Source organism: Penicillium concentricum (genome assembly GCF_028827145.1).
Source record: "Penicillium concentricum strain IBT 3081 chromosome Unknown utg000001l_segment0_segment0, whole genome shotgun sequence".
NCBI classification, from domain to species: Eukaryota; Fungi; Ascomycota; class Eurotiomycetes; order Eurotiales; family Aspergillaceae; genus Penicillium; species Penicillium concentricum.
Genome location: NW_026622754.1, coordinates 4944685 through 4956774, shown reverse-complemented (window position 1 = coordinate 4956774; position 12090 = coordinate 4944685). Strand labels below are relative to the sequence as shown.

At 46.6% G+C, this 12090-nt stretch overlaps 5 protein-coding genes across 5 annotated transcripts; 3 read left to right on the top strand and 2 right to left on the bottom strand.

Annotated features, from left to right (window-relative positions):
- Positions 1–545: 545 nt before the first annotated feature.
- Positions 546–1783, top strand: N7517_001891 (DUF1996 domain-containing protein; the record flags this gene model as incomplete). The annotated part of the gene is made up of 2 exons (XM_056719621.1): positions 546–1448; positions 1511–1783. 2 exons carry the CDS (start codon positions 546–548, stop codon positions 1781–1783), a joined length of 1176 nt encoding a protein of 391 aa, XP_056583756.1.
- A 2607-nt stretch (positions 1784–4390) lies between these two features.
- On the bottom strand, positions 4391–6353 carry N7517_001890 (putative alpha-1,3-mannosyltransferase; the record flags this gene model as incomplete). The annotated part of the gene is made up of 3 exons (XM_056719620.1): positions 4391–4759; positions 4798–4886; positions 4955–6353. 3 exons carry the CDS (start codon positions 6351–6353, stop codon positions 4391–4393), a joined length of 1857 nt encoding a protein of 618 aa, XP_056583755.1.
- A 1978-nt stretch (positions 6354–8331) lies between these two features.
- On the top strand, positions 8332–9566 carry N7517_001889 (DUF3712 domain-containing protein; the record flags this gene model as incomplete). Its single annotated transcript, XM_056719619.1, has 5 exons — positions 8332–8492; positions 8543–8967; positions 9018–9032; positions 9089–9213; positions 9267–9566. 5 exons carry the CDS (start codon positions 8332–8334, stop codon positions 9564–9566), a joined length of 1026 nt encoding a protein of 341 aa, XP_056583754.1.
- Positions 9567–9768: 202 nt separating this feature from the next.
- Positions 9769–10626, bottom strand: N7517_001888 (sulfotransferase family protein; the record flags this gene model as incomplete). Its single annotated transcript, XM_056719618.1, has 1 exon — positions 9769–10626. The coding sequence occupies one exon, from the start codon at positions 10624–10626 to the stop codon at positions 9769–9771; it is 858 nt and encodes a 285-aa protein (XP_056583753.1).
- An 898-nt stretch (positions 10627–11524) lies between these two features.
- Positions 11525–11914, top strand: N7517_001887 (uncharacterized protein; the record flags this gene model as incomplete). Its single annotated transcript, XM_056719617.1, has 1 exon — positions 11525–11914. One exon carries the CDS (start codon positions 11525–11527, stop codon positions 11912–11914), a length of 390 nt encoding a protein of 129 aa, XP_056583752.1.
- Between the last annotated feature and the right edge of the window lie 176 nt (positions 11915–12090).

Genomic DNA, 12090 nt, shown 5'->3' with positions numbered 1-12090 from the left:
CTTGATTTTGAACATTTCGCCTTTTGCCTCATAAAATTACATATTATCTGCATTGAAATCAATAATTCCCAGTGTCTCTGGCGTTTGTGATCCATGTGAATGACTTTGATCCATCGTAGGTTTCATATTAATCTAGTCTGAAACATCCTTGACTAAGTGGAGGACCTTTCGCCTTATTAAATCTCAGCCATGGCGCTTAATAATGATCCTGTATAACTATATACTGTCTTGGGTAAGTCTAGCCCGATGCTGATGCCTAAGACCAAATGTAACAATGTGCTATTGACGGAATGTGGAGTCCGTGCCATGGACCCTGATTCTTTCAAAGAAACCTCGCGAGTTTCATCTATTCATATTGGTTATTGAAGGTTATTGAGCGAGAACGAGAGCGAGTTTCCAGAGGGTTATATAACAATATGACCCCATTGCTCCATTACTTTTGCTACGCATTCCTTTACCTCAAGTCTGGTACTTGAGCCTTTCATTTCTTCTTGACTTTGCTGCATCCTTAGCCAGCTGTTTCTTTTTCTTGCATTTCCATCAACATGTATGCCAAACGTTCCCTATCTATGACGGCCCTTGCCGCCATCTTTGTGTGTGGATTCGCAAAAGACTCACGTACTTTCGCCGTGAATCACTTCTATGGCAATGGTGCTCTGTCGATGGGACGAATGGACCCCATCATGAATCCAGGAACCCCATCAACTCACTCACACGCCATTCAAGGCGGGAGCAACTTCAACCTGACCATGACGGACGATGCCCTCCTGTACTCAAATTGCACCTCCTCTCTAGTTGACGCCGACAAAAGCAACTACTGGACCCCATCCCTGTACTTCCAACACTCCAACGGAAGTTTCCTCTCAGTCCCAATGTTCTACATGAACGTCTACTACTTTTTCGAGCCAACCGACGACGAAATCAAGCCCTTCCCACTCGGCCTACGCATGTTCATCGGCAACGCCTCTCTCCGAACCCCACCCCAAGATGCCGCCAACGTCCTAGACACAAACCAAGGACCCATCCAGCCCGTGCAATGGACATGTCCACGCACATCCTACAACATCCCCTCCTACCCACCAGACTCAGACGGCATGCACGGCGTCGGTATCCAGGACCCTAACAACGCCGGCGCAGGTGCCGGGTTCCCGCATATGAACTGCGACGGATATGCGTCGCCTCTGCGTGCAGATATTCACTTCCCCTCTTGCTATAACCCCGAGGCTGGTATCCAGGCCCATGAGACTAACATGGTCTTCCCGAGCAGCAAGGGTACCACTGGTGGCAAGGCGAACTGTCCACCTGGTTGGATTCACGTTCCTCATATCTTCTATGAGGTGTACTGGAATACGCCGCTGTTTGAGGGGATGTGGACTGAGGGAACTGGCTCGCAGCCGTTTATCCTCAGTAACGGGGATCGTACGGGGTACTCACTTCATGGTGACTTTGTGAGTACATCGATAATATATGATAATCTTGATATTATGAGCAACGGCTAATGAAGAAATAGATCTCTGGCTGGGACGAGGAAGTTTTGCAGAAGATTATTGATAACTGCAATACTGGGGATTTGGGCATGGATAAGTGCAGTGATGCTGGGTTCCTCAACGATGCCTCGACTACCTGCAATATTCAGAACCTGGTTCCAGAGAAGATCGACGGTGTATTGAAGAAGCTGCCGGGTAATAACCCGCCGACAGGTTGGGGACAGGAGGTAGAGGAGACTGGGAAACAACGTGTGAAGAGACACTTCCGTGGGCATGTGCACGGTAGACATGTCTAGGCTTCTCAGCCTTCCTAGGTTTCCAAGGCTGCGGCCATGGTCCGGGACCCCTCTACCGTCTGTGACGTACATATGGTCTCCACGGTGCAATGGAATGTGAATATCTACCCAGCACTCACTCCTTGCCTATTCATGTGCCTTTGATGAAACCATTGACTACATATTCATCAATCCCACGGTCACCTTTCTCTTAATTTCTTATGTCGCCTCACATGTAATTCAATTGACCATCAATTGTAAGCCAGCATAGACTAATGACCATATTTAAAAGAAAGAAATCTAAGTCTAGATGGATATGGTATGAAAGAATTGGTAGCGATGGGATCAGGAAGGCGCATGGGCGATGCCCTGCTATAGCTCAGCGTCCCCTACCTTCATATATATCACTTGTGAAATGAATCGCTTTTCTCACCTTACTTCTACTTCTACTTTCCTTTCAACTTTCACTTTTCATCTACTTTCACCCCACCAAGCAACTTCAATTCCTTTGGTTCTCCCTGCTGTGGCCTCCGGCCCTCCCGCTCCTCCTCCTCCCCCACCTCCTCCTCATCCTCATCCTACTTGCAAAGCTGCCGACAAGATATTTATGCCACGACGGAGGAGGCAAAGGGCCAGACACGCCAGGAAGAAAAGAGTAAGCCATTACTCAGTTTTCATGTATCCCAGCATGATCTTTCTTTTCTTGCCTTTCATCAGACAATCTCTGCATGCTAACCCACATGTGCATTGGGTAGACTGCATTGTACAAATCAAATGATAGGTACTAACAACAATTCCAGGCTAGGGCCGAGAAGTCTAAGCGTGACACCATTGCGAGGTTGATGCCCAAGCCCAAGCAGAACACTACCGTTCCTCCCGTGATTTTTCCCTGCAGCTCGCTGAAGGCAACAGAGCTAATGAAACACACACAGCATGTAATAAAGCCTAAAAGGATGCGTTCGAAGTACGCAAAATTCCGGAAGTTGGGCGAGAACTTTGTATCCTAGGCGATATTACGGTATTTCCGCAAGAAAGTCGAATAGGATAGGAGAACCCGAGTCACATTGCAGCAACCGATGGAGAAATTGTTGTACTTGGCCTCCAAGGTTATTCATAATATTATAATGAATATGTAATCTTGTTGCCTCACGTCCCAAAATTGTAGACAATACTCAGTTGTGCAGTCCATTCGTTGTTGTAATGCCTCAGGTCTCAGGACTACACTCTTTTATGGAGATTTCTTCCATTTACTAGTGCAGAACGTAGATTATACCTTCTTTTGGCCTATAGTCACTAGTGTTAAGAAGTATTGGCGACCGAACTCCAAATAACCTGGGAATATCCATGGATGTCGTGCGGCTCAAATAAAAGTGGGACTAGGCCAGATCGGGAAGTGACAGCTCCACTTCGATCGACCCACCTGCATTCCAACCCCCCTCACCAGTTCCCCCATCTATCACTTGGTATCTTGAGCAAATGGCGTAAAGCTTATATACTCATCTTCTTATTCCATCGGTTTACACATGTCTGATATTGTCAAGAGAGAGAAAAGAAGAGGGGGTGATTCCCAGCAGCACATTCAAACTATCAGCCCACTTGGTTCCCAAGGGGAACAAACCCAGGGCTGTACGAGTAATTACAGCGTTTACCCTTAACCACTGCACCAGCTGACTAGGAAACCTTAGCTTCATACAAATCCCCACTGGGCCCCACTATAGCTGGAAGGTGCATACATGTGCATAAACAAAGAGAACAAAGAAACTGGGATATGATTGGCTACATGCACTCCTACGAAGCCCCCCATCTCGCATTTTGGTACAAGGGTACGAATTCATGTTTATGTTATTAGCCAAGTATGGTCACCCTGTATCTAGGTACTGAGGTAGGTTCGTGTGCCATTTTTGGAAAATAAATCCTTTGTTCATTAAGAGATTGATACTTGAATGGGAGGGGAGGAAATCATGAAGCAGAAAAAGGCCCCTGTAGCGCTGCGACACCCCCTATCTTTATCTTCTGTATGTATATGTACTCTACCCCTTCGTGGGGGTTTCGCTCTCCCAGTGCCTGAGAGCATAGAGAATGTTAGAGTGGGTAGATTTCCAACAAGATACACATTCAGGGTACTAACCTCAGCGGTTTTTCTCAGGATCCGAATGACTTCATCCCGCGTACCAGCAATCTGATTTTCACCGCCCTATCAAATATATCAGCTCGACGCTCATGATGAAGATACTATATTGATCTTACTGCATTGTACTTGGCCATCTGGCCATTGAAAATGGCATCAATGCGGGCACGACGCGCCTTCTTGCGCCGTCGCTTCTCTTTTTTATCGCAGCGCACCTTGCCTTTTTATTCTCCGTATTATCTTTGGGAGAAGGGTGCATTGGCGGAGGTTTCGGCCATGGTGGAAAAAGGCAGCAAGAAATATTGGGCGAAAAGTCGTCTTGGAAGAATAGCTGTGGGGGAGCGTGGGAGGAGCAACCAGGAAAGATCGTTTGGTGTGTCCTTTTAGGGATGTTCAAGGTCATTCACATCCTTGACACTTGTCACCCCAGATCTCGAAGGACTTTCCTTTGCGTGTATGCTGGGAATAGTAAATACAGTCATGAAGATATTCTTCCTCCACTAGTTATTAACTGTATTTGCCATCTCAACCAACTCTCCGAGCCATTCGGTCTCCTGCTTTGTAAAGTCCCTTGCTGCGGGACTTGACAAGCAACAGAGATTGTGCTCCTCTAGTTGCCACGTTGGTGGACCTAATGAGCCAGTCTGTTCCTCCATAAACATGTCAAATCTTCCGATACGTCGTTTACCCGCTGCAAACTTATTCTCAAAGAGCCAGCCATTGAACCACAAAGGGCGCTTCTCGCGGTCCAAATGAAGAAGTTGGGGAGCACATATCGTGAGGTCGGACTCATGGCCAGGTGCCATTGTGCGTCCTTCTGTTGGTTTCGGTGGGGCCACTGCAATTCCACCGACGAAGGTCGGTGTAGGCTGTTGATTAGTGGTGTTGAAGTTGGTGGGGGTTGGACAATGCCCATGACTGCACATAGGCCCGAGTGAAAGGCATAGGAAGTATCACCAGAAAGCTCCCATCCAAGCCAAAAGGTTTCCTTATCACCTGTGTAGCTCCAGTGATTAGCAAACGAAAAACGAGTTTGGGAAGGCCTGTAGCTGGGCAAAACGAACCGTATACCATATCATAAGTCCCTACAATATCCGCACCGTTACCATTCCTATCTGGTCCATTCATTCTGCATACGAGCAACAATGCGACAAAGTGCATCCACTTATCCACAACTATAACTCCCGACTCTTGTTCATGCCCGCTCTCCCCGGTCCACATTCTGCTCTGTTGCACGGCTGGTGAAATTGGCATTGGCAAGATCTTCTGCAGCCATCCCTGCTTACTCTCTGGCGAAATATTTCGATCTCTGAAGAAAAGGGCGCCCGTGCGCACGTACTCCGGGTCATCGAATAGTACCTCGGGGTTAACGAAGAACAGTGAGTCGGCGTCGATGAACAGGGCTTCACGGAAAGACGAGAAGAGAATAGCAAAGGGCTTACCGGCCCATCCGTTGAGCTGCCAGCCTTCATCGTTAACCAGTGCGGAGAGGTCACGCGTTGTGACGCCTGGTAGGGCCTCAAGCTTGGTCCGGAAGTCCTCACTCAGATCGTTTTTGCCGAGATACATGACCTCGATGGGAAGATCGCAACCCAGGAGGCGAAAAGAAGGAATAGCAGCCAGTAGAAAAGGCGCCTGGCCATTGCCTGCCGTTGTCACGATGCCGCGGCCTCCATGTCGCAGAGAGGCGCGCATACTCATATGATCTGCAAAGTATGGGCTCGTCCACGGAAACAACAGCGCAGAGAGTTTGGCGAGGAATCCGCGATAAGATTCGTACTTGTGCAGTGCGCCAGGGAAGGTTGGCTTGCTGAACTTGTCGCGAATGTATGGGACAATATCGTCCCGCACGTAAGTGTGATTATCGTCGGTGGTGACGAGGTGTACATTCTCCCAAGCCTGGAAGAACTGTTTATATACGCGGGTGCGCAGGCCAAGCTCGTGCAGCTTTGCCTCGCCTGTGCTGACTACTGGCTGTAGGAACTCCTGGACGTATAGTTCGTTGGGAACTGTCGATAGAAGATAGTCAAGAGCCGCCTCAAAGAGATCGGGTTCCAGATCCTTTGAGAGATCAGGCTCTAGATCGGTTGTATTCGTGTTGTTGGTATCTTCGATGATATTTGAAATTGATTGCGCTTGGTCTTCTACATTTTCCTGCCCTGGATTTTCCAGAATGGATTTTTCATCAGGGGTCTCTTGCGTTGAATCGTGTTCCGATGACTCCACAATCCGGATATCCGTGGGCCAAATTTGCCAAACTTTGTTCGTGACCAAGTTGGAAGTCGATTGACTCTTTGTGTCTGATGGCGACCTAAGGAACAAAAATGACAATATCACCCACGCCGCTACTACCGCAATAATGACGCGAGTGGTACGCAAAAGCATGCTTTTTCGTGTTTTGGCTTTCGGCCTTGGATATGACGGGCGGCCTTCTTTGAGTGGAATTGAGTGCCGTGGGAGCATGTGGACGGAAGTAAAGGAAAATACAAACGTCCACGGGTGCTTTGAGCCATTTACAAAGGGAATGTTCAAAAGGACCCGTGTACATGACCAAAAAAAAGACGCGTCCTATACCATTTGTAGTTAGCGTTGTCATTGGGGGCCTAGACCTTATAGGTTCTTAACTTCTGATACGAGATGTCTTAAAATCTATTTTATTGGCCCCGTCGTATCAACCTGGGAAATCAGGTGTATCATTTTCCCAATTAGGGCCTTCCGCGCTGGATAGAGACGAGGGTACTTCTCTTGGCTAGTGCCTTCCAGATTACTCTCTTCACTGAGAAGTAGTTGCGAACCATGAGAACAGAAACTGCTTTATCATTCCAAGTGAAATATTTTAGAATCTTTCGAGTCGGACTGTGCCCCACTCAAGTTTCCATGGAATACTAGAGCTTCGAGCATTCTGGGATGAAACTTGATATCATTATAGCTGTATACCAAATAGCTGTAGATGGAATTTTATACGACCACCGACACTATAAGGTCCTTCGACTCGTGCTCATCATAGGGAGCATCCCACCGTATAGCTTTGTACACCCTTGAGCGAGATTTATACATCGAAACACGAAGGAATGGTTTATAGCGCAGAGGCCAAAGTTTTCAATCCATTGCTGATGTCAGCAAGCCTGAGGGCCCCGGGGCCCGGGGGTAAGGGGTAAACGCCACGAGCTCAGCTCAGCCGCCAAGACCACTTCCAAAACCGAAAAACAGAAACGATTACTTCTTCTTATCGGCGAAGGAGGGGGAGAGGAGGGTTGCTAGAGGCACAGATGGCTATACCAGAAAGTTTGTCGAGCGAAAATATTCTACCTGGTTCGAGTTGGATAGGAGAAGAGACGAAAGGATACTCGTAGGAGGGGAAAAATCTTGCCAATTAGAAACAAGATTGTGGCTCACTTCCATGACAACTCCCATTGCATCCCACGCAGCAGTTTTCCCTCCAACGCTAGCCAGATGGACTACACCCAAGCCCTTGTTCTTTTTCTTTCCTTGATGACAGTCTATGCTCGGGGATATAAAGACCATATTGGTCTGTGTGTGCTTATAATATCGTCCGTTATCACCTATATCATGCATACATGTTCACTTTCCGTAGTCTTTACTACTAAGACTACAACATCGTCACAATAAGCCTTGGAGATGCAACCTTGGAAGAGCCAATGTTTCTGAGTTGGCTTTTAAGACCGGAGCCTCCCAAGAGATCGGAAAACCTGGGGAATTAATAATTAGCATAGCTCTCTACATGGGAGTAGTTTGCAGGCAGTTCAATCCACAGCCGAGGTCTGTCTTGGCCGATCACCCTGTTCCGCGCACGATCTGCAATTCATCAAGCGTCATCTGCTGATCACGTATCCGATACGAGAAGTATAAGCCCATCTCGGGCAAACAGATCAGTTATTGTATGCTTTGATTGGCTACTTTGACTACCTTTGCTACAATACGGAGTACACAGGCACCCCAGGAGCATGAGAAGGCAGGTCCCACCGACAGTGAAACTAATCCCAATCGGGTGGTGTCGGTGGGACCTATATTCTCAGGTCTATTTGCCTTGAGCCTCGTCTTCGAACAGTTATATACCGAACGCTAGTTTCTGAACCCGCGATCAAATAACATAGCTGATCCTGGATTGAATATTGTGACGTCAGTTACTGAGTTCTCGCAAAGACATTATTCTCGTTTTGAATCATTGCTGTGCACATCTTGCTATCATGTGAAAGGCGGGTCTGATCGACATGGGGTATAACAGAACCCGAAGCGACGACTAGTTATGAAATTGCTTCCCTCAACCTTAGAAACCCCAGTTTTAATTCCTTCTCTACTTCTACTTTCCTACTCTACAGCATGGGAAGCAGTTGCCATACTGTTATCTACTGCACTTTCACCGTCCACGACCTAGGCTGAACCAAATCCTTTCGCACTCATCAACATTATTCTGCCCAGCATGTCAAAATCCGACATCTCAAGTGACTCTGAGGTGGAAGAGGCGCTAACAGCCCCAACAAAGTCAACCTTATGGAACCGCTTCAAGGCACATATGAAGAGGTTCTGGTGGGCTTATTTGATCGCATTCTGCATCTCTGTCCTAGTCATTATTCTCCCACTGTGAGCTTCATAATGGAAAATTGTAACTGTTTATACTAATCGTTTCTCAGCTTTTATGTCGGGATTCCCAATTTCGCAAACGATTATATCAACAAGTACGAATTTGACTATGATGGTCTCGAGATTACCAACCCCCGGCCAACCGCATTCCATGTTAAACAAAAGCAAACCCTTCGAATGGGAGATGGGTTTAGTGGTAGTGGTCAAATGAACGCATTCAATGCCACATGTCGCCTCAAAGATACCAATGAGCTTTTTACAGTCTTCTCGGTGCCTGATATTGCATTTGGCAATGGCGCCACCCTCGAAATAGACCAAGATTTGGATCTGTCGTGTGTCGACTGTCTGTCACGATTGGCATCTGCAGCTGGATCTAACAAGAGCTCTTCCATTTTGGTTGAAGGTACACCGGATTTGGAATATGGAGCACTACCAACAGCTCATTTGGACATCCATAAAATAATGAACGTGGGTGGTGAGTATAGGTTCTCGATCACATTCTACGAAACAAGCTGACAATCTTAGGCTATAATGTCACAGGTGAGACATACCATTATAAATTGCCCGCTGGGAGTAAACGTTTCTGACATTCGCAGACTTCATCAATAAAGATGGCGCATTCAACATCACCAATATAGAGCTCCTGGACCCTTCAGTTGATGGGTATAATTTTAATGCCACAATCTCCGTGCGCAATCCGACTCGTTTCAATGTTGAGATGGTATATCAACCCATCCCATACTCTGGGATAGAACTACGGGCTAACGTGTTTAGGGACATGTGACCTTCAATCTCACCATGGGTGGCTCAGAATTGGGATGGGTCGATCTGCCCTATCTCTTTTTGGAAAATACTATCAGCAGCGCTGTAGTCCTCGGTTCAGTTGATAAAGAAAGGTTAATTCACGAGGCCATTTCGGGTGACGATGACATTGGCACTGTGACTATTGAGATTCATGGGAGAAGCTGTTCTTTCAAGGGTGTCGATATTCCTTACTTCACGGCTGCTATCAAGGCTGTGTCTGCATCGGCAAGAATCGATCTATTGAAATACGCATCAAGTTTATTTTCTTGATTTAGTATATCTATGATCAAGAATACTACAAGATGATGATGCTATGAGCCTAGTATGTAAAACTACATGGGACTTCTTCAGATATGCAAGTCGAAAATAGGGCACTTTCACCGCAAGCAATAAAATTTTAGAATTTACTTTGTTGTGATTAGGCAAGAAATTTGTAAAAATAGGAAAAATATGTGCCGATTCTCTGCTTCCATCAAAAGATTCCGACCAAATACGTGCACAAAATAACAGGAATCATAAAAGTCAAAGCCCCAAAAATCAGCATATTTCTTACTGCTCGCTTATGATGAGCCTCCATTGTCTTGGCAATTCGTTCTGCCCATGCCTTGGGAGGATTGCCATTGGGGAATGGCATGCCAGGCACTGGCTTGTTTAGGAACCGACAAAGAGGCTCCCAGCCATCTTCAACAGACCACTCGAGAAGTTGGTCCTCCGGTAAACCTAGGCCTCTGACCATCGCGACATGCTGCTCATAGACCCACTTCCCGTTTGATTGGAAACTTCCTCTGAAGAACCGTGGCATCATAGTCCTCGACATTGTTTGACGAATCCAAAAAAGATCTGCGCTAAACCAAGATTTGCACCAGTCCCAATCAATAGGATTTTTGTCAAAGTATCCCATTGTGTTCTGCATGCTGCGGTACCAGTCATCAAGGTCCTGGCGGACATTGAGGATGACCTTTGCGTTGGGGAAGGCTTCGATGAGTTCGGGCGCGAACTCTGCTGCGAATAAATCGCTGACACCCACACTGTTTAGTAGGATTGAGTCGAAATCCTTCACTGTCAATTTGCTGATTTTGTCGGCTTCTGGGGCTGTGGTGTATTTCTTTTGCAAAAGCCGGTATATTCCTTCCAGGGATGAAGGGGGAAGGATGGTGTCAAAGCCATGATGGGTATGGTTAAATCCCAAAATATGCAACGCTTCGCGGAGACTGTCGGTTCCGCTTCGTGAAATCCCAACGGCCAGCACCTGCATGGGCTCTTTGCGTATACCGCTGGTCGGAGGCGGGAGCCCATAGATTGAATGAAGAATTCGGTCGGTCAAGTTCATTTTTAAACGGCGCACAGGATCAGACAGCCTTGGTTAAACAAGAATGGCCGCAAATAAAGGCTCGAGGGATGTCTTATATCGAGATTGCTGATGTCAGGCGCAACAAGAAACCTATTTCGGGCTAGCGGTATGCGCCGAGCCTCGATGACGCAGTCTAGTCCATGTTCTTTGATTCGGTTTGGGCAGATTTCGACCTTGAAAGCCAGCCTTTTCTATTATTAAAAGGTATACGTGTTAACTATTCCTTTCTCTTCCATAGGTATAATCGCTTTCGAAGCGGCAAATTGCCCTCGAAAAACAATGCCCCGATATAAGGTTCTGTTCTCAAACAACGATGAAGAAGTTTTGAAAGATATTAATTTTCCTACTGAAGATTGCCACTGTATTCGAGCCTCCAGGGTAGAAAGTTAGTATCTTGGTCGCTGACTCGCTGCTACTATCGCTTGGAGCGCGACGCTTGCTGAAGCTACATACACCCATCCATACAACAATCCTGTGGAATTATATAAATGTTCCCGTAAGTATCTAGCGCACTACGGTATACCAAAGAATTAGACAATTCCTTTCACTGATTTGGCTCCAGTGGTACAGTTGTCATTACTAATTCGTTATCAAGTCTATGGGTCTAGGTATCCCTGTTCAAACCACAAAGAATGAACGGCCCCCTGAAAGAGGCGGAGAAAACAATTGAGGTCTTTGTGACTCGCATTGTTTCTTTCATGGCATTATTCTCCGTTGGTTCATATAATAATGCTTCGCTCGACGGAAATCGTATAAATAGACTCGATCCCACCTTCTTCTCCAAACAACTACATCCTCACTAATACTATCAGCTAACCTGACAGAATCTCCTCCCCACCCCCCTCTCAGGTTTGTTGTAGTTTTCCGATTTAGAACTATGTTTTCCCGGACAGGAAACCCCGAGCTCCGGTTTCTGCGCACACGCAATCGGTTCAAAGCTGAGCTACAGCTCGAGATTGATGCTATTATGAGTCTCAAGGGAATTTCACCTCTCCGTCTGGCACTGGCAGTTGACAACCTCACCGACCTTATTGACGAAGTACGTGTCGTTGAACGGGCTAGTGCCACTATGTGTAGGGAGATGCCGAGATGCCGTACTGTGCTTTATGGAAGTGGCTATTACGGGCACAATGGTGCATTTTTAGAGAAGACCCACAACCTTCAGGACCAGTTGATTATGCTTAAGGATAATCTCATGCGTCTACATTCCGATCGGTTTTGGATTTCTCGCCAGATCGAGGCTGTGGACGAATACTCAGATCTTTAGATATATGCCAATTTATTCGCTCGGAAAGATATTTAAATGCGCTAGAATTCTTCGTAGTATTGTTTTTAGTAGTAATAGATTAGTTCCTAGGACAAGAGCTTGCTTCAGAGTACTCACAAATATCTCAGGTCTTGGAATTTCGCTTAATTTCTGAACTAAAACTTGTAACCTGGGTC